At 34.2% G+C, this 22,280-nt stretch overlaps 2 protein-coding genes and 1 long non-coding RNA gene across 3 annotated transcripts in view; 1 reads left to right on the top strand and 2 right to left on the bottom strand.

Annotated features, from left to right (window-relative positions):
* The window catches only part of LOC111707995 (protein sidekick-1), a 28,656-nt gene extending 23,766 nt beyond the window's left edge, over positions 1-4,890 (bottom strand). The window contains exons 1-4 of the mRNA XM_023481211.1: positions 4,761-4,890; positions 3,141-3,199; positions 2,626-2,672; positions 1,447-1,533 (exon numbers count right to left, since the gene is read on the bottom strand). The gene's annotated coding sequence lies outside the window, so the exon portion shown is untranslated. The remainder of the gene's footprint in view (positions 1-1,446; positions 1,534-2,625; positions 2,673-3,140; positions 3,200-4,760) is intronic.
* A 9,316-nt stretch (positions 4,891-14,206) lies between these two features.
* Positions 14,207-17,732, top strand: LOC111707996 (CD63 antigen). The gene is made up of 6 exons (XM_023481213.1): positions 14,207-14,318; positions 14,532-14,642; positions 15,499-15,696; positions 15,850-15,980; positions 17,123-17,231; positions 17,497-17,732. The coding sequence occupies exons 1-6, from the start codon at positions 14,252-14,254 to the stop codon at positions 17,586-17,588; spliced, it is 708 nt and encodes a 235-aa protein (XP_023336981.1). The 5' UTR covers positions 14,207-14,251; the 3' UTR covers positions 17,589-17,732.
* A 3,282-nt stretch (positions 17,733-21,014) lies between these two features.
* Positions 21,015-21,715, bottom strand: LOC111707990 (uncharacterized). The gene is made up of 2 exons (XR_002766566.1): positions 21,472-21,715; positions 21,015-21,133 (listed from the first exon to the last, which is right to left on the bottom strand). It is a non-coding gene; the product is annotated as an uncharacterized LOC111707990 (long non-coding RNA).
* Positions 21,716-22,280: the final 565 nt, after the last annotated feature.

A 22,280-nucleotide genomic window follows, 5' to 3' on the forward strand; every position in this document is an offset into this window, starting at 1 on the left:
TGTACGCAGAGTATACGCGACAGCAATTAACTTTCTTTGCATTATAACCTTGTGTCAAATTAGCTTAGAACAGCTGAATACATGTATATGCATCAAAGTGGAAATATAAAGTTTGCTAGCTTTTATATTTACTAGCCTTAGAGGGCGCTTCGCGCCCATCTTCTAAATTAATTGTGAAAATGTTCTCTTTGTGTACATCGTAAAACAAAACAAAAATAATTCGCGGATTTTCACAAAAAATTTCGTGGATTTTCAAAATTTTAAAAAATTTAATGAAGATCGCATTTTGATGGAGACAAATATTTTAAATTTCAATCATTCATAAACCTTCCCTGGGGTCCCCAGATGTCCCACAAAAAATTTGGGCCCGATCAGTTCAGCCGTTTTGACGTTTATTGGATACAAACAGACAGACAGACAGACAGACAGACAGACAGACAGACAAACAGACAGACAAGCCAAATTTATATATAGATGTACTTATATTACTATTTTTAAATGGACTGTACACCTAATTATAAAGTTACCGTTTAACTGTATAGTTGCATATTCGATGCACAATTATACCCTTTTAAACTTTGTCTGGTAATCCTTGAACTGAGAACAGGGTGTAATGCAAGGAAAGTTAATTGCTGTCGTGTATACTCTGCGTACATATTGAAACCAGTTCTCTTTGGGCGGAATTTGTAAACAATAATAGATGCATCATTGTTCATTTAGTATCCGAGGAGGTTGAAAGCATTAAATTTTGATAATTTTGATAATTCAAATAATATTTTCCTATGACCAGAATATTTCATTGATTTTTTATGTGAAAGATGGATCCCATGTCCGGCTTCGACATCCGTCTTATGTTTACATTACCGCAGTACAAAAGATGCGAACACCTCCGAAATAACTTTCATTACATTACATCCTTGAACTGAGATATCTGATGAAAATTAAGTGCCTTCGATTATGTGGCCTTTTCCATGTGAAGATGCTCTTTACATCGTACACTTTATCACTCAATTTTTAGCCAGAAAAATACGGATTTCCCAATTTCGATGAAAAAAGGTTTATGATTACCGTTGTAAATCAGATGTACATTTCTATAAACGGGGGTAACTTGAAATTACATGTACAGCTCCTTTTAACTTTAGAGTACAATATTAATGTTTCAATAAGAAATATAAATCTATAAAAAGACCATGTATTCATTTTTTTGTTATATACAGGGTTTGCCACAAAGGATGACACTTGAAAGACGACTGTATGTATTTTATCATCTGTTTTGTTTCTAACAATCATGCAACTGTATCTTGCTTTTTTTCTCTGCAAAATCATTTGTTGTACTTTTAAAAGAGTATATAAAAGAACAAACTCAACCCACCTATTGAATTATATTCAAAGAGTTTCAGGTCGTCATTAAAGTCTCATACATTGTGGGTAACCCTGTATAAGTACCTTGAACTGCTAAATTATATCGAAGACGGGGCACTGTGCTGTTATTCACTAAACAGAAATATTCACCAGAATCTATACTTTCAACTCCTACAATCCAAACCAAATATTCCAACAATATTTTCAAACTATATACAGAGCGTCCCATATCATATCGGATTATCTCCACGCTTTAGAGCCAAAAATATGAACATAATACTCAAAAACCTAGTATTTTCTTCTACAAAATTATTACATTGGCCTTTATACATTATTTTAAAATGATTAATTAATTAAAATTTCCGATTAGTCGCGAAAACCGTAGTTTAGAGCAAATAACGATCCGATATGATGTGGGACACCCAGTATATATATATGTAGCTGCACAATATTTCTTAAACCTAATCCAAACCAAATATATTCAAACTCCTAACCTGATTTAAACGAAATATATTTAAACTCTAAACCTGATCCAAACCAAATATATCAAAATCAAAATCTCATCCAAACCAAATTAATTTAAACTCTCTAAACCTGATCCAAACCAAATTTATTTAAAATTTTGACGTGATCCAAACCAAATATATTTAAAATGTCTAAACCTGATCCAAACCAAATATATTTAAAATGTCTAAACCTGATCCAAACCAAACATATTTAAACTCTTTAGACCAGGTCCAACCCAAATATATTCAAACTCCTAACCTGATTTAAACAAAATATATTGAAATCAAAATCTGATCCAAACCAAAGGCAAATATTTAAAGCATCTGAAACAGATCCAATTTCCAAACCAAATATATCAAATCTAAACCTGATCCAAACCAAATATATTTAAAATCTCTAAACCTGATCTAAACCTAACCTAATTAAACTCTCTAAACCTGATCCAAACCAAATTTATTTAAAAATTTTACGTGATCCAAACCAAATATATTAAAACTCTGACAGTCCGATTCATACCAAATATATAAAAACTCTTTGAACTTATATATTTTTAACCGAATATAAAGTAACTCTTTTTAAAGTTTACTTCCGAAGCAAATGTTTTGTTTAATTAAAACCTTTTTTCTTTTCCAACAAAGACTTAAAGCTAAAAATCTAAATTTTAATCATTTTCTTGTATACTGATTCTTTCTTAAGTTTTGTAATTTAAAATTTATAAACTTTTATTGAAGTATAGTTTTAAACTATTTGGGTTTCCTTGAATTTTTAAATTGTAACTCGACTGTTCTCTCACTACTTGAAACCTAAAGAAATGTGAACACAATCCTACATAAACATTTTTTTTTGTTTCATTAAAGAAAAAATCTGCATAATTTTTCGGATTCAAAAAAACATTCAGGTTAAAAGAGCTTTTTTGAAAATGTTTTATCACACTCGTATTATTTGAAAAACTACGGCGATACTCCCCCATTTAAAGGTTTAAAGGTTTAAAGGTTTAAAACCTTTGATTTTAAAAGGATGACAGACTTTTCCTTATTTATCTTTTTTTGCAAGCTGTTTATAATTAAGGAATATTATTATTCAGATACTTTCTATATTTCAGATTTTCCAGAAATAAATGTGACGTCATTCGCGTTCAGCTCACACAGTGCGCTATCGTACACTCCAATTTTACGACATTTTAAAGATAAATAAACTGAGTTCTCTGTCCTCGATGATCAGTGAAAGGTTTAAAGGGTAACATTGTGAATTGATCGTGACTGTAAAAATACCTGGATTGTATGAAGAGAGGATTTTTCAGAATTCCCTCCTGTGTAGCAACCGATATTTCCTAAATTATACATTTTTATTTTTGTATTTTTATACTTTTTATACTTTTAATACTTTTTATACTTTTAAAGAAAAATCGTTAATTAAAGGGACGGTCACCTTAATTTCAAGAGATCCTCCATGCAAAGATGGCAATGCCAGATTCAAAACTGTACCCTTGAAACACTTATCTGATCAAAACTGTACCCTTGAAACACTTATCTGATCAAAACTGTACCCTTGAAACACTTATCTGATCAAAACTGTACCCTTGAAACACTTATCTGATCAAAACTGTACCCTTGAAACACTTATCTGATCAAAAATAAGTAAAATATTGTCGTTTTTCTAGGTTTAAAAGTGGTTATTTGTGATAATTCAGATAAACGTATTAAGGGTACCGTTGTGAATCGGAAATTGCCAAGTTTGCATTGAGGGTCCCTTGAGATTACACTAGCATTACAAAATACATATTAAGGGTAATTTCTCTTTAGAAAAATGTGAAAAAGTAATAAAATCAATTTGTGAGTCTTTTTCCATCTAATTCTGACGACCACTGTATGCACATGTTTTAGGACTCCCTTTCAACTCAATTAACTAGTGATTTTATGAAAAATTATGATAAATAATCTTTGATTTTTATAAACGAAGGTTTTCGATCTTTAGAATTGCAAAAAGCATTTGACTCCAAGGTTTACCAGAGCTGAAAACTCTTGCATTTAATTATGGATACCATTAATCCCGATTACTTAATCTTGATTTTCACTGAGGACACTTTTGATTTCAGCTTAATCCTCTATTTTGAATATCCCTGCTGGATAACGACCAATGAGAGTTCTCTCATTGATTTCGCGCAATATTTCTCAGCTTCTGATTGGCTCGGTTTCTACATTCGACACGCCATGATTGGTTGCATTTTAGACACTTTACTGGATATTTTAATGTAAGTAAATTGATAAACAGAGAAGATTAAAGCATTGATCTCGATATTCACGATTAAAAAATTTTCAGCTAAGGTTGCACCACGTGATTTGAATACATGAACATGTTAATTTTTCCCTGTATGTAGAAATCAGCAAAATATCATTATTTCCAGACAAAAACTTGTTTTTAGATTTATACTGCCCCAATGAACAGATAGTTTCCCTCAACCTTAGGTAAGGTAAAATATATGAAACTAGAAAAAAAATTTTGATAAAAAAAATTTCGATTTTTGAAAAAAAGATTATTTCTTTAGCCTGTTACCACCGTGGTATTCTAAACTTCCCTCAAAAAATGTCAGCCCATTTGGTACAACCGTTTGGCCAGCTACCACGGCTATATATATATATACATCCAAATATATTTAAAGAATCAGCTTCAAATTAAAACATTGAATATATATTTCAGAATCCCATAATGTTTCATGCCTTGCCTGAGTATACAAATATATTTATATAAGCGAAGAGCTTTATTTAAAAAAAAAAATCACGAGGTGGGGGGGGGGGGGAATTATAATATCTAAATGAAAGGAAAGAGGTGCCTATAACCTTACAGAAAGAGATAGGGGAACCTTAAAACTAAAGAAGAGAGGGCGGGGGTACCTTGAACTGAGATGAACCAAAGCATCCCCGACATTTCCAGAGTGTGTTGGAGACTTGATCTCCAGGTTCTACTGGACACAGGAGAAGTAGTTCCTCTCCTCTACCCTCCAATCTTCTCTCAACCCTGATATCCAGGGTTCCTCACAGTTCAGGGGCGTATTAGAGGTTTAGCCAATGGGATCGAGTGTACAAAAGTCCGATTCACTTTAAGCTTGTTGAATTTTGGCAATTTCCATTTTTTAGCTGGACATAAACGCACAACTTACTTCAATAGTGAAAATGATCAATTTTAAGTTAGAAAAAAAGGGATAACTCCAGCTTTTTTGCTCATATAAAGTTTTAAAGGAAACACTTCATGTAAAGGGAATTTCAAGTGACCCTCCTTGTCCGAATCACTGAGGTACCGTAGTCTGATCAAGAATGAATAAGCTATCCATTGTTTTTCTCTTTCAAATTTGATTATTTTCAAATCTGGTTTCTCTGTGAAATCGACTTGCGGATTTCAGAATGAGGTAAAGAACTATTTTTAAGGAACCCTGCCTTACATCATCCATCCTCCCCTCCTCCTGGAGGACCATCCTCCTCTCCTCCTGGAGGACCATCCTCCTCTCCTCCTGGAGGACCAGCCTCCTCTCCTCATGGAGGACCAGCAGCCCTGAGGTTAAAACTTTATTTTAAATCTGTTCATAACGCACTCCGTCGGTTCCCCTCGACCCATGGTAGCTGTTTTCTGTACGTTGCCGGACATAGACACTTTAAGAGGTTTAAGAGATTCTTTTTTTTAAGAGGTTCTTTAAATGTTTTCGGTTACTTCTTTCATTAAAGAAACTCTCCTCAGTATAGCAAGTGTCTCTGCAATTAAAGAGACTCTCCTAAGTATATCAAGTGTCTCTGCAATTAAAGAGACTCTCCTAAGTATAGCAAGTGTCTCTGCAATTAAAGAGACTCTCCTAAGTATATCAAGTGTCTCTGCAATTAAAGAGACTCTCCTAAGTATAGCAAGTGTTTCTGCTATTAAAGAGACTCTCCTAAATATATCAAGTGTCTCTGCAATTAAAGAGACTCTCCTAAGTATATCAAGTGTTTCTGCAATTAAAGAGACTCTCCTAAGTATATCAAGTGTCTCTGAAATTAAAGAGACTCTCCTATCGAATTCAGTGTCTCTTAAAATTAAAAAAAATCTTTAAAATATAATTTGTGACTTTTCAATTAAAGTGGCACTCTTAAAAATAAAGGAATTGAGTTTTTGCCACAAACTCTAATTTTTAATCCGTATATCTTTGCAACCCAATGTCGCCTACCGTAGATATTTCAAACTATGAATATTGTTAGATCAAAATGTCTAAGTTTGAAATATCAAAGGTATACTGCACCATCAGGTTCCAAACATAAAGGATTTAGAAAGTCGGAGTTTGTGCCAATAACTCAGTTCCTTTAGACAAATTTCTTTTACATAAACCACCTTTGATTTGAATTTTAAAGTAATAATTTGTTTTTAATGAGAAATAGTATTTGGAAAACATTTTCTCAAAATGTTTAGAAATGTTTATCTTTCTCTCTTTATAACTATAAGTGTGTTCAGTACTATTCAGATATTTTGATATTAAACGTGTTAAGTAGTTTTCCACAAGTAACGCTTTTCTTCTTCAATATAATTTTGAGGATGTCTGTAAACTCTGCAATTTTTTGACATTTTAACGAAAAATCTGTGAAATAATTTGAATTTTTATAAAGCTTTGTTTTTCCATTTACAGAGAATAAAATTCACTCAACAAAGTTTTACGTTTAACTCACCAATACTGTTGTATATGCTGTTATATACGGTAAAGATGAAGGTAGCTCTTAGCTTCATGTGATCGAAGGTTTATACGGTTTAAGCTGCTTCAGCTACCCCTGGAGGATTTAGATCTTCAGATAAAGATGCTACTAGAAGCTACTTTAACCTAAGCCAGCTGAACTGCTTCTGAAAAGTAAAACTGCTGCTACTGTAGGATAGAGCTACTGAAGCTGATTGAGCTGCTATTCGTGGTTTCGTGATGTTTTCTGGAATATGAAGGAAAACAACCATTAAGGGAGGGGTGTTGGGGAAACCACTGTTAAATTAGGAATTAGAGAGATTAATGAGGATTATATGAACATACTGCTGGTGTACATTTATATACAGAGAACACACACACAGCACGAGAAACTTAAGTAAATTAAAATCTTATACGTTTTAAAATCATTACTTCTCTCATTAAAGAGATATTTAGAAGAAGAAAATATTTTAAATGTTTTATGTGTGTAACCGGATAAATTTGATTTTCTTATATATGTGTGTAAAATTAAAACTAGAGGATTGTATTTGTGTGTTTGGACTTTTGGATATTTTAATTTTAAAAAGGTCAAGAAAAAAAGTCGACATTTATTACTTTCGAAAATGTACCAATTTAAACAAAAGAGAAACACAAATTTTAAACGATTTTTAATGGCGACTTTCAGGGCAACAGTCAACCATGAATAGCCTGGGGGGGGGGAGCGTCCCACGCCCCTCCCATTAAAAAAAGGCCTTAGAGAATAGGTATAAAATTAAAATGCATATTCAAAGACCAATTTTTCAACGCCAGCTCATTGAAAAAAATTAGACAGATAATTCTAATAGATTGAAAAATAGTTGAAAAAGCCAAAAAAAAGGGTAAAATTATAATTTTTTTTTAAACAGATATCCAATTGTGACAAATGTTTCTACATTATTTTTTTTAGGAATTTTTAAAAATATAATTTTTAGATCTGTAGCTTTAGTCACAAAAAAGTTAATGGCCATTTTAGATTTTTTTTACACAGACTGGACTTTTTACCGCCCTGTACCCTGCCCTATGCATTAAAAAAATTGACAGAAAAATCCTTTAGATTAACTTTTCATTAAAAGTCACAAAATTTCACGGTAATAGTGACAAAAATGAGAGTGCCAGGACAAAAAAAAAAATATAGGGCCGGCCTGTTTAGGGTTAAAAGCTAAAATAGTTAATGGAAGAAGCCTAGATTTTATTAAACTTCTTTAAATAAATTAGTAAAAAAATACTCTACAGATTGACCCCGAGAAGTAAAACGTATTCAATGACCTTTTCAAATGACGAGTTCATGATAGCCCAGGTCATAGAACAAGCTGTAACTTGCTGTGACTACGACTATGATTTCCAGACATAGCTCTGAGCTCTGAGCTCTGATTTCAAAATTGGATCACACCTCGTTCATTAGTCTCAGGTCATAGCATTTGATACCTGTGACTTCGAGTCGCAGCTAAGCTGTAATCCAAGCTGCGAAGTCATAGAAATTTGACAGCTTAAATTAAAATCTTACTGGGCATTTGCACAAAAAGCGATCTCTTTAATAAAGTCGTCTTTTAAATAAGGACTAAATCTTTACAAAAAAATAATTGTATGACAAAATTTTAAAATACTAAATTCTGAAAATTTCATCATATTCTGTTGACAAATTTGTCTAAAAGTTTTTTGATTTTCTGCAGATGAATATGCAATTTCCATTTTTTTTATTCGTAAAATTCATCCCCCCCTGGACCCAACGCCCCCCCCCCCTTTAATTTCCTCAAACACCAACAAATTTTTTTGAGCAATCTATACTAATATATCTATGAGGATTATTTACACCATTTTAAAAACACAAAGAGTAAAACTATAGATAGTATTTATTTATAGTATTTTTAAAAATAAATAAGAGGCAAGGACACAAGAGACAAGATGGTGTTACAAAAATATTTAATAAACAGATTGAATGGAAGGATTGAATGGAAGGGTTGAATGAAAGGAGAATGCAAGGATTGAATGAAAGGGTTGAATGAAAGGATTGAATGAAAGGATTGAATGGAAGGATTGAATGGAAGGATTGAATAGAAGGGTTGAATGAAAGGATTGAATAGAAGGATTGAATGTAAGGGTTGAATGAAAGGATTAAATGGAAGGATTTAATGGAAGGATTGAATGAAAGGATTGAATGAAAGGATTGAATGAAAGGATTGAATAAAAATATATAAGAAAAGGATTTAATGGAATGATTGAACGGAAGGATTGAATAGAAGGATTGAATGGAAGGATTGAATGGAAGGATTGAATGTAAGGATTGAATGGAAGGATTGAATGTAAGGATTGAATAAAAATATATAAGAAAAGGATTGAATGGAAGGATTGGACGGAAGGATTGAATAGAAGGATTGAATGGAAGGATTGAATGTAAGGATTAAATGTAAGGATTGAATGGAAGGATTGAATGGAAGGATTAAATGGAAGGATTAAATAAACCCGGAATCCTTGCTTCCTATCAGACCAAGAGAGTTTCTCCGACTGTTCTAATTCTTGTGTGTGTCTCTCCTCCACTCCGTGTTGAATACAGAACCCGGAGCTCAATATAACCAGCTACTGCAGGACTCTTTAACTCAAATCTCAATCCTTAACTATACATTTAATTCCAGGTAATCTGTACAACTAATAGTTTAAGCAATTAGAATGTATATAGAATATATATATATTAGAATGTATATGAAATGTATATATATTGGATTGTATATAAAATGTATATATATTGGATTGTATATAATATATATATATATTGGATTGTATGTTAGAATTCTTACTTCTCATGGTCATGAAAATACACTTGCATGGGAACACAGCTTTGCCTGACACTAAACTTTCTTTATAAATGTATTTACGGTTCTATTTGAAAAAAGCCTAAATCAAATAAATGCAATAAAAAATCTTATAATTCTTGACGGTAGTAAGAAATGGAGATGGATCTTATGTTACCCTAATCAACATCAATATCAACATTCAGCATGCCGACCTCCCTAATGAACGATCTATGTATTTTTTATCTGATAATTACTGGGTTTTGATTTTTAAAATATTTTTCTTTTCCCCCTAGTGGTTGTTGTGCACCCCCTCTAGTGGTTGTTTTGCACCCCCTAGTGGCTGTTGTGCACCCCCTCTATTGGTTGTTCTGTACCCCCTCTAGTGGTTGTTGTGTACCCCTCTAGTGGTTGTTCTGCCCCCCCTCTAGTGGTTGTTCTGTACCCCCTCTAGTGGTTGTTGTGTACCCCTCTAGTGGTTGTTGTGCACCCCCTCTAGTGGTTGTTCTGTACCCCTCTAGTGGTTGCTGTGTACCCCCTCTAGTGTTGTTGTGTACCCCCTCTAGTTGTTGTTCTGTAACCTCTCTAGTGGTTGTTGTGTACCCCCTCTAGTGGTTGTTCTGTACCCTCTCTAGTGGTTGTTGTGTACCTCCTCTAGTGGTTGTTCTGCACCCCCTCTAGTGGTTGTTCTGTACCCCCTCTAGTGGTTGTTGTGCACCCATCTAAAAAAACGGGTTTTAATTAATTTCTAATAAAGCTCGATCATCTATTTGAATGATATTTTCTTCCATGAAATACATTTTTTTATATTTTAAAACTGTTTTATATTTTAAAACTGTTTTTATATTTTAAAACTGTTTTTTATATTTTAAAACTGTTTTTATATTTTAAAACCGTTTTTTATTTGATTTCTATTTCATTTACATAAAGTGTATTAGAAATTTTCCAACTTAAAAACTTTTAAAGTTTTGATAAGCAATTTAGTTTATTTAAAAAATACTAAAATTGTATTTGCTATAAAGGGTTGAAATTTTATAGACGACCAAATAGATTCTAGTACAATAGATGTCAACGCAGAATTTGTACACTAGTACAGCTGTATTCTGACGTCACAAGTGTCAATTAAGTTTTTATGTCCGACAAAATTTTTTATAAAAGTAATAATTTTAGAACATAGTGCTTTTCATTACACTTTTTTATTTAATCTTGGAAAACATGTGAAAAAATTTCGTTTTCCTTGTTATATTTGACATTTGTGACGTCGTGAATAATTGGTACATTTCTCTGTTGCCACCTATTATACTTGATAATTTATTTGGCGACGACTTTACAGATTTGATTTTCCCAACTTCGTTCAATTTAAATTTTGAAATTTGAAATTTCAGATTTTCCTATTGCTCATCAGGGAGGGGGGGTCATTTTTTAGGGGTGAAACATTTTTTGGAATCATTTTAAAGAACCATGCAAAATAATAATCTTTTAGAAATTCTAAAACATGTTTACATAGGTATATTTCACAAAAATCTAAAATAATGATTTTTAACAATTAATTTGCTTCTTTTTTTCTATTTAATGAGCAGGGGGCTATGGGGTTACAGCCACAGACCCCAATGGCTCCTGAGCCCCCCCCCCCACCCTAGAAAGAATTTTTTTAAAGCCCCCTCCCTCCTGGATAAATTTCTGTATGCGCCCCTGGCCTGTAAACTATGTTTGCAGTACAGCTAGTGAACAACAAATATAATTCTAAAACTGGTTTTGGTATGTTTAATAATAATAATAATAAATAAAATGACAACATAAATTATTGCTGCTTCTAGTGAACATTTATGTTATTATGTTAGCGGAGACTGTGCTAGTTTACCTTCTTAGTAATCCGGTAATATTGTGAGAGATTTAATCATCTTTGTGTTCTTATTTTATAGATTGTTTTAATCTCGTGATAATGATATTTTGACATCTGAAGATGTGAGATAAAATGTATATTTCACTCTCCCTGTAGTGTCCCACTCCTCTCTCGTGCAGTGTCCCACTCCTCTCTCTCTGCAGTGTCCCACTCCTCTCTCTCTGCAGTGTCCCACTCCTCTCTCCCTGTAGTGTCCCACTCCTCTCTCTGCAGTGTCCCACTCCTCTCTCTGCAGTGTCCCACTCCTCTCTCTGCAATGTCCCACTCTTCTCTCTCTGAAGTGTCCCAAACCTCTTTCTCTGCAGTGTCCCACTCCTCTCTCTGCAGTGTCCCACTCCTCTCTCTGCAATGTCCCACTCTTCTCTCTCTGAAGTGTCCCACTCTTCTCTCTCTGCAGTGTCCCACTCCTCTCTCTGCAATGTCCCACTCTTCTCTCTCTGCAGTGCCCTAATCCTCTCTCTGCAGTGTCCCACTCTTCTCTCCCTGTAGTGTCCCACTCCTCTCTCTCTGCAGTGTCCCAATCCTCTCTCTGCAATGTCCCACTCTTCTCTCTCTGCAGTGTCCCACTCCTCTCTCTTAAGTGTCCCACTCCTCTCTCTCTGCAGTGCCCCAATCCTCTTTCTGCAATGTCCCACTCTTCTCTCTCTGCAGTGTCCCACTCCCCTCTCTCTCTGCAATGTCCCACTCCTCTCTCTCTGCAGTGTCCCACTCCTCTCTCTCTGCAGTGTCCCACTCCTCTCTCTCTGCAGTGTACCACTCCTCTCTCTCTGCAGTGTCCTAACCCTCTCTGCAGTGTCCTAACCCTCTCTGCAGTGTCCTAACTCTCTCTGCAGTGTCCGAACCCTCTCTGCAGTGTCCCACTCCTCTCTCTCTGCAACGTCTCCTACTTTCAGTTGTGTCCCACTCCTCTTTCTCTGCATTGTCCCACTCTTTCTCTGTAGTGTCCCACTCTTCTCTCTGCAGTGAATTAAACCTCTCTGTTGTGTCCCATCCCTCTCTCTGCAGTGTCCCACCCCTATTTCTGCAGTGTCGCTCCTGGCAGTATATCCCTCCCCTCTCTCTGCAGAGCGAGACATTCCATACATCCCTCTCTCTGTACAGCGTCACACGTCCCTCTTTCTGCAGTGTCCCACTCTTCTCTGTGCAGTCTTGTCCCTCTCTCTATCAGCAGTGTCCCACACCTTTATCTGCAGTGTCCCACCCCTTCCTGTGCAGTGTCCCACCTCTCTCCCTGCACTGTCCCACCCCTCTCTTTGCAGTGTCCCACCTCTCTTCTTTGCAGTGTCCCACATCTCTCCTCTCTGGAGTGTCCCAACCCTCTTTTTGCTGTGTCCCACCCCTCTTGCATTGCAGTGTCCCACCCCTCTCTGCACAGTGCACAGCGTCCCACTTTTCTCCCTGCAGTGTCCCGCTCTTCTCTCTCCATTGTCCCAGGTCCCTCTCATGTGTCACACCCCTCACGATCCTGTGTCACCCTCTCGCTCCTGTGTCCATTTTAGTCTCTCCTCTCTCTTCTTTCTCCAGTGTCACGTACTCTTCTTTCAAGTGCCCTTTTTTAACCCTATTCCTGCTGGGGGGTGGGGGTCAATTTGACCCCCCCCCTGTAGTTTTTTTTTACATAACTAAAAGTATTGGTCTGAGGCTATTGAAATTTTCTGACTTTTCTTACATACCCAAAGCCCTCCCTTTAGGCCTAAAACCGGGCTTTAATACTAACTGCCTGAGTCCTCAGCAGGCACACTGCCTGAATGACTGCTTTTGCCTGTAACAAACTAAATCTTTGTTTTGACCCACTTTCACTTGTCAGATTTTGATAAAATTTAGCTTTTTGGAAAGCCTATGACATAAGGAAACGGATTGCACAAATTTTGCGAAAAAAAAATTGCAAATTTTTTGCAAACAACCTGTCAAAGGAAATTTGCACATTTTTAGTTATTATTGATTAAAAATCAGGTTATTTAAAATTTTGCAAAATTTTTTGCATATTTGAAATGGCATGGTCAAGGGCTTTTCAAAAATGTAGAATTTTTCATTTTTTGGACAAATTTTTTTTTGCAAACATTTTTACTATATAACTGGATTTTGCGATAAAAAATTAAATTTTTGCAAATTTGCAAATTTGTTTGCAGATTCTAAAAGTAGAGCACAAAAGAGCTTACTAATGATGTATCATTTGTCATATTTGGACATAAAACATGGGATTTATCCTGGTTTTCAAGTACCCCAGCAGTGATAGGGTTCATGTTAAACTCGTCTTTATACTCGATGCGTGTGTCCCACCTTAGTATTGTAAATTGTCTCCCAGCCACTCGCAATTTTCTGTCCAGTGTTCCTCTTTCCACCTATATTGTGCCACGTCCATAATTTCTTTTATAGTCCTTTTCTTATAAAACTTGTCTGTTTTTGATTATATATCTTGAAATATATAATGTATATATATATTTTATATATATATATAAATAATAATATTAGCCTGGGCCCCCAATTCCCTAGAAACCAATGTGACGCGGTCCGACCTTGCTTCCTCCTAGCCAGGATTGCCTCCTGGCAGGTTCAGGTGTTTAATCCGTGCTGGATTTTCTGTTCCAGCACTGGGAAGACCGTGACAGTACAAGGTTGATACTTGTATAGGTGGGACTGGCTGGGACGCAACTCAGTACCGTGAAGCACTAGACTAGCCTATAGATCAGAAGCTTTGTAAATCGTTTCAATATTATTGACTCAGTAGTCAGTACTGAGTAATAGTTGTTCACGTAACTTCGAATTAGGAGGGCCAGAATATTGGAACTTATTTTTATGATTATCAGAAACCGCAGTTTGCGTCATAATTGATAATATACAATATTGCACAGTTAAATCCTTATCTGTTATCATATACTTATAAATAGCATAACACGTATTGTCAAATTTTTGTAATTTTGAGTCATAACTATAATACGATTTTTCAGATACTAATAAAGTGTCAAAATGGACAGTTGTTGTGATAGTATGATTAAATACTTTATGTTTATCATAAATCTTCTATTTGCTGTAGGTTAGTATTATTTTATTAGATTATTACATAAAATATTCTATTTTAATACTCATGTTTGTAATATATGAATATCTGAACTTCATTTGTCCATGTAGTCTATGAACAAGTGCTTTTTCCCAAGGTTTTAATGTGTAACAGATGATTCTACTATAGTTGAAAAATTATAAATGCATTAAAAAAAGTTAATTTTTAAAAATATCCTTTTTATCCTAGTTGGTCTGGCGCTGATCGTGATAGGAGCATATATTCAAATTGCCGCCAAGGAGTTTCTGGATTTTCTCTCTGATAATTATTTGAACACACCAATTTTCATCATTATTATAGGTAAAAAAAAAACTTATTTTCATCATTATTATAGGTAAAAAAAAAACTTATTTTCATCATTATTGAAGGTGAAAAACCAACTTATTTTCAATATTTAAAAAGTCCAAGGCCTTCTGCGTTAATAGCTTTGCTAAATTTCTGAAGTTTATACAAGCGTTATTTCAAAAAGGTTTGTGTTTAGTTGCACATTGGCGTATTCATGAATTATCACTATTTCACTAAATGTGATAAGCAAGGAGAGTTGTTTTCTAGACAAATTTTGAATACTTGTACAATTTTGTAACCTTTGCCTCCCATAGAATTATTATTAACTAAATTTATTCTCGAATAAAAATCAAGATTTTAGTCCCACAATGACTAGTTTAAAATGCTTTGTGAAATATTTATTGTTCTATAAACTTTAACTTTTCTAAATATCTGGTGAAAGGATTTTAGCTAATCCTACACGGTCACTAACGTAGAATGATTTTGGAAAGATTTAAGTGATTTGGAAATTCTAAGTTAACAACAACGTTTCTGAAATTCAAGTTTCAGAATTTCAGGGATAATACACATTCAGGAAATAGACGGGGTTTTATATTAATGTTAAAATGTGCATAAGGATAGATAGTTTAATTACACAAAAAAAACTTCGAAATTTTAAGTCTTAAGACAAACTCTGCTAATAAATTGTGTTCCTACTATTGAATTCCTACTAATGGGTTGTTTTTCAGTGATTTTTGGAAGATGCATTCTCGACAGAAATTATTTTATAAATAAAACTCTTTATTTTCTGTTTAAGATTTTAAGAAAAGAGGAATAATTTAAATAACTGCTAGAACTGTGATAATGAAAAGCTCAAACAAATTTGTTTAAGGATGTATTATTTTCGTTGTTGCCTTCTTCGGATGCTGCGGAGCCTGGCATGAGAACACGTGTATGATTTACACCTACGCCGCCATGTTGGGTCTCCTCCTCATTTGCGAGATTGGAGCTGGAATTGCCGCGTTCGTTTTGAAGGGAGAGCTGAAGGATGTTGTCGAGGAGAAAATGGTTCAGGGCATGAAGAATTATAGTAAGTACATTTTTGAGTTAGTTTCCTAATCAGTACAGCCAGCTGGTTACCAAAGAATTTAGAACAATTTGTGATTATTTTTTATTTTGTTTTATCTGTAACGCAAATAAAGAACTGTTTTAAGTGTTGTCATCTATGGTTATTTCTCTTAAGATGCTCCTGGCTATGACGGTGTGACTAATGCCTGGGACGTAATGCAGCAAGATCTGAACTGCTGTGGTTCCAGCAATTATACAAACTGGTTCCAGTATACACCTAACCAGGTTCCAGACTCATGCTGCCAGGTTAGTTTTGGTTCTAGTATACACTTAACCAGGTTCCAGACTCATGCTGCCAGGTTAGTTCTGGTTCTAGTATACACCTAACCAGGTTCCAGACTCAAGCTGCCAGGTTAGTTCTGGTTCCAGTATACACCATAACCAGGTTCCAGACTCATGCTGCCAGGTTAGTTCTGGTTCTAGTATACACCTAACCAGGTTCCAGACTCAAGCTGCCAGGTTAGTTCTGGTTCCAGTATACACCAAACCAGGTTCCAGACTCATGCTGCTAGGTTAGTTTTGGTTCCAGTATACACCTAACCAGGTTCCAGACTCATGCTGCCAGGTTAGTTCTGGTTCTATACACCTAACCAGGTTCCAGACTCGTGCTGCCAGGTTTATTCTGGTTCCTGTATACACCAAACTAGGTTCCAGACTCATTCTGCCAGGTTAGTTTTGGTTCCAGTATACACCTAACCAGGTTCCAGACTCATGCTGCCAGGTTAGTTCTGGTTCTAGTATACACCTAACCAGGTTCCATACTCAAGCTGCCAGGTTAGTTCTGGTTCTAGTATACACCTAACCAGGTTCCAGACTCATGCTGCCAGGTTAGTTCTGGTTCCTGTATACACCAAACCAGGTTCCAGGTTTATGCTGGTAGGTTCGATTCCAGTGATCTAACTAGGTTTCAGACTCATTCTGCCAGGTTAGTTATGGTTTCAGTATACACCTAACCAGGTTCCATACTCATGCTCCCAGGTTATTTATGGTTTCAGTATACACCTAACCAGGTTCCATACTCATGCTGCCAGGTTAGTTATGGTTCCAGTATACACCTAACCAGGTTCCAGACTCATGCTGCCAGGTTAGTTATGGTTCTAGTATACATCTAACCAGGTTCCAGACTCGTGCTTCTTGGTTAGTTCTGGTTCCAGTATACATCTAACCAGGTTCCAGACTCATTCTCCCAGGTTAGTTCTGGTTCCGGTATACACCTAACCAGGTGTCTTGTTTATGCTGGTAGGTTCTGGTTCCAGAAATCACAACTTTGTTGTGAAAATTTATCTCATTCAATAAAAGCAAACTTATAATTCCATTAACCTTGCAATGTTTTAAGCAACTCTAGTTTTCCTGTCTCTTATCAAACAAACTCATTTTCCCCAATTAAGATTGAGAAGAAGGGATGTGGATCTGATTTATTCCAAAATCAGATTTATCAACGAGGATGTCTCCGGGAGTTCGAGGACAGATTCAAGAGCAACATCGGCATCGTTGGAGGTAACTACATTTTCAGGGCAAATAATTTGTTGGGGTGAAAATATATCGGTTTAACATGGAAAATATTTGTCAGAAAACCAGAACTGTGGAATAGGAAGACGACATTACGACAACTCTTGTTTTTTTGATGCTTCAAAGATAATAGTGTTAATTAGTAACTTATTAATCATTAAGTTAGGGTCTGTTTACATTAGTCTTACTATTGAGTTTTTTTTTGTTCTTACTGTATTTTGAAATTACATAGCTTCATTATTCTTTACTTTAGGAGTTGCCCTAGGAGTAGCATTTGTGCAACTTCTTGGCGTAGTGTTCTCCTGTTGTCTGGGGAAAGGTGTGAGGAAAGGAGAATATGTTTAAAGAAGACGACTTTCTAGATCTGCGATATAAAACTGCTTTCGTATTTTGTGTCTAAAAACATTTATATTTTTTTTGTATTGATTTCCAAAACTTTGACTGATTATTGTGATTAGTTTTCTACCAATATATATTTATACAAATGGACTCTTTTTTGTTAAAGGATGTTTAAGTGAAAATTTGGAATTTGAGTTCCGACAAACCTTTATTGTACGGTATATATTTGAAAGACGTTATTAAATAAAATAATTACATTATTTGGTTTTTCATAAAATTAAATTAACATTCACATGCTTTAGTTTTAATTGGATGATTTTGATTCAGTTAAAGCACATTTTACCGCAAATTAAGCAATCTATTTTAAATGTCAAATGAAACGTGTATTGTTACATGAATTTTAAGTATCTGAACATTTTATGTGCAAGTTTTTTGATGCTGAGAAATTATAATTTATGGGACGAGGGAGGTAACAACCGGACGCCATGAGCCTCTGCTATAAAGACACGAGCCTCACAAAGTTGCTAGGCAGACCAAGACTCCGCTTTGCAGAAATGAGCATGCGCAGTACATCAAAATGTGCCTTTGTAATACACGAGGTTTTTTTAAACTTGTGTTTAAGTTTAAAATTTGTTTTTGAAATTTTTAGACATTATAGTGGCATGAGAGGCTTCTCGAAGATGAGAAGTTTTTATTAATTATCGTAAATAGTGCCTAATTATGACTAATAAGGTGGTTTCTAAAACGTCAAACATTTTTACTCGAAAAGGAAAACATTTAGAACAAAATATGAATTGAATTTTATCTTCTGTAATCTTTAATTTTAGCGTTACCTTTTTTTGAAGTTCAAATTATATCTAAAAAATTTGTATTTATTATTTAAATCTTAACATTTTTCAAAAAACGGTATTGTTTAAATGGGAGTAATTTTAAGAAAAGCTTAAAAAATGACTCATAGTTATCCTGTGTCCGTGTATACTGCTTATATTTATCCTGTATTCGTGTATAACTGCTTGTATCTATTCTGTATTCAAATTTGGTCGTGTGTCCGACGTTAGGTTTAAATTATGTCAGGCTGAAAAGCCTTCACCTCTAGGGGATTGTGATGGCATACCCCTTGTGGGTCAAGGAGCTGTTGGACGCATCCCTAGCTGTATGATATGATATGATACTGCTTTTATATATTCTGTATTCGTGTATACTGCTTGTATATATTCTGTATTCGTGTATACTGCTTGTATATATTCTGTATTCGTGTATACTTTTGCTTGTATATATTCTGTATTCGTGTATATTGCTTGTATATATTCTGTATTCGTGTATATTGCTTGTATATATTCTGTATTCGTGTATTTTGCTTGTATATATTGTCTCCGTGTATACTGCTTGTATATATTCTGTGTCCGTGTATAATGCTTGTATATATTCTGTATTCGTGTATTTTGCTTGTATATATTCTGTATTCGTGTATAATGCTTGTATATATTCTGTATTCGTGTATAATGCTTGTATATATTCTGTGTCCGTGTATAATGCTTATATATATTCTGTATTCGTGTATATTGCTTGTATATATTCTGTATTCGTGTATACTGCTTGTATATATTCCATATTCGTGTATACTGCTTGTATATATTCTGTTTTCGTGTATAACTGCTTTTATATATTCTGTATTCGTGTATACTGCTTGTATATATTCTGTATTCGTGTATAACTGCTTTTATCTATTCTGTGTCCGTGTATACTGCTTATATATATCCTGTATTCGTGTATACTGCTTGTATATATTCTGTATTCGTGTATACTGCTTGAATATATTCTGTATTCGTGTATACTACTTGTATATATTCTGTATTCGTGTATACTGCTTGTATATATTCTGTATTAGTGTATACTGCTTGCATCTATTCTTTATTCGTGTATACTGCTTGTATATGTTCTGTATTCGTGTATACTGCTTGTTTATATTCTGTATTCGTGTATTTTGCTTGTATATATTCTGTGTTCGTGTATATTGCTTATATATATTCTGTATTCGTGTATACTCTTTGTATATATTCTGTATTCGTGTATACTAATTGTACCTATTCTGTATTCGTGTATACTGCTTATACATATTTTGTATTAGTGTATACTGCTTGTATATATTCTGTATTCGTGTATACTGCTTGTATTTATTCTGTATTCATTTATACTGCTTGTATTTATTCTGTATTCGTGTATACTGTTTGAATATATTCTGTATTCGTGTATACTGATTGTATATATTCCGTATTCGTGTATACTGCTTGCATATACTCTATATTCGTGTATACTGCTTGTATATATTCCGTATTCGTGTTTACTGCTTGCATATATTCTGTATTCGTGTATACTGCTTGTATATATTCTGTGTCCGTGTATAATGCTTGTATATATTCTGTATTCGTGTATATTGCTTGTATATATTCTGTATTCGTGTATTTTGTTTGTGTATATTCTGTATTCGTGTATATTGCTTGTATATATTCTGTATTCGTGTATATTGCTTGTATATATTCTGTATTCGTGTATTTTGCTTGTATATGTTCTGTATTCGTGTATACTGCTTGTATATATTGTCTCCGTGTATACTGCTTGTATATATTCTGTATTCATGTATACTGCTTGTATACATTGCTCCGTTTAATGTTCATTGAACTAATTTATGGGTCTAATTGTCGCTGAAAGGTGCAAGGTTACTCTGCATAAGATTTTAAAGTCATAACTAACTGCCTTGAATGCTTATTTACTTTTTGTATAACAGATTTTGTAACTCTGCAGAGTGGGGGTGTTTGCGTCTAAAAGCCACAACATTTGACATGTTTTCTGTCAAAACATTGTGCAAAATTTTTATTCTGACCTAAGTAATAAACTAAAAGAGGGAGGAAACTCCTAGCCGCCATGAGCCTCTGCTCTATGCAGACCGAGTCTCACAGATTTTCTAAGTAGTACGAGCATCCATTAACCAGTATAGAGACTCCGCCATACAGCACAGCTCTTTTAAAATCTTAGATTTTATGTAAAATCAATTTTTTTAATCAATTTTTTTTGACTGTGGCAAAAGAATTATACTGGCGATTTGAGTTACTTATTCTATTGTCATGAAAAAAGTGATAAATACTTCTGATCTGAGTCATCACATACCACTCTGTCATAAAACTGTTAAGAAATTCTTATTTAAACTTAAACAAGATTAAAACAACTTCTGTAACACTCGGGCACATTTTAATGTATAATCAATTACTGTATAACGGAGGCTCGTTCCATCTTGCAAATCTAGGAGGCTCCATTCAGCAATTGTGGAGGCTCATGGCGGCCGTGGGTTTCCGCCATAACCAACACTTATATATTCTTTTAAATATTATCTTAATAGACGGAAATTTTTTTAATGAAATCAAAACTCAACAAGAATATAATTTTGCAATTTATTTAATATCTCAATTTTTGCAAAACACTTTAAACATAAAAACCTAGATGTCTCAAAACGGCCCATGCTCATCAATACCGGTTTGGTTAAAAATATTGACAAACTAAATAAAAATGTGTTTATACAGGGTGTCCCAATAAACATGGGAATTCAGTGACAAATTCGAAATCTGTAAGTTTCGTCTGCCATGTTTACATTTTGTTTGTTTATGTTTTGACTGCATACGGTTGTACTTAGAAAAACATGGAAATTGCAGTATACGAACAGAACAGAATTGTTCATCTTGCGGAGACATTATAGACACATTTTTGCAGTCTTTTACCCTTTTCATAAAATAAACTCTAGCAGACATGGCTTTTGAAATTAGGTATTACAATACTAATTCAGAACAAAGACGTCATCGTATTCGTCACTGAATTCCCATGTTTTTTTTTGGGATACCCTCTATGTCACATTAATTATTAGCTTGGTAATGTTCAATATTCATTTGAGTATATAATATTTATATACATATATTTATTTCTTTACAATAATTAAATTTGTCTCACATAGCATTCACAGGTTCTTTGTTTACACATTTTGGGTATTCATCCGAAGATCTTTCAGATATCAGTCTTCTTTCTCTTATTCTTGTCATTCATTCTTCACTTTCCATTTACCCACTCTTCACTAACCACTCAATAAATCACTCTATCTAACATCATAATATTATAAACAACAATGATAACCAGAAAACAATGGAATAGAAAGACCAAATCATAGCAATAACTGTATTTCATGTTGCTACAAAGCAAATAGTTTTACTAGATACTTATTTAATCACTAGTTTAGTAAAATGGGTCTGCTTATACTGCACAATTGCTATGTGTCTTTGTTACTTTTTAAAGTTATAACTTAATTTTTATTTCAGAGTTTTCTGGTTTTCACTGTATTTCACGGTTTAACTGTATTCAGTTCAAAAGTTTGCGGATTTAATCCAAATTTATGATACAATCTCTTTTTCATAATATAGTCCTATAAATAAAATGCATTTTTATAATGTCGTTTTATAATGAAGGAAATAATGTATTTTTAATAAATCAATGACGCAATTTATTTAATTCAGCGCCTGCACAAATATATGAAGTCGTTTGAAATCTATTTTGGTTATTTCAGGCTATTAATTTGCATTAAATTTTTAAAAAACTTTTCACACCAAATTTTTGATTATGTTTTATACAAATTTCACACAAATCCCTTTGAAACTGCGA

This window comes from Eurytemora carolleeae, unplaced genomic scaffold (assembly GCF_000591075.1).
Source record: "Eurytemora carolleeae unplaced genomic scaffold, Eaff_2.0 scaffold692, whole genome shotgun sequence".
Lineage (NCBI taxonomy): Eukaryota > Metazoa > Arthropoda > Copepoda > Calanoida > Temoridae > Eurytemora > Eurytemora carolleeae.

What these genes read in the sequence shown, in the direction of transcription:
- LOC111707996 (XM_023481213.1), top strand. Translation starts at nt 14,252, where the DNA reads ATGGACAGTTGTTGTGATAGTATGATTAAATACTTTATGTTTATCATA. An exon ending in AAATCTTCTATTTGCTGTAG is followed by an intron (nt 14,319 to 14,531) that starts GTTAGTATTATT and finishes TTTTTATCCTAG; the next exon opens with TTGGTCTGGCGCTGATCGTG. An exon ending in CAACATCGGCATCGTTGGAG is followed by an intron (nt 17,232 to 17,496) that starts GTAACTACATTT and finishes TCTTTACTTTAG; the next exon opens with GAGTTGCCCTAGGAGTAGCA.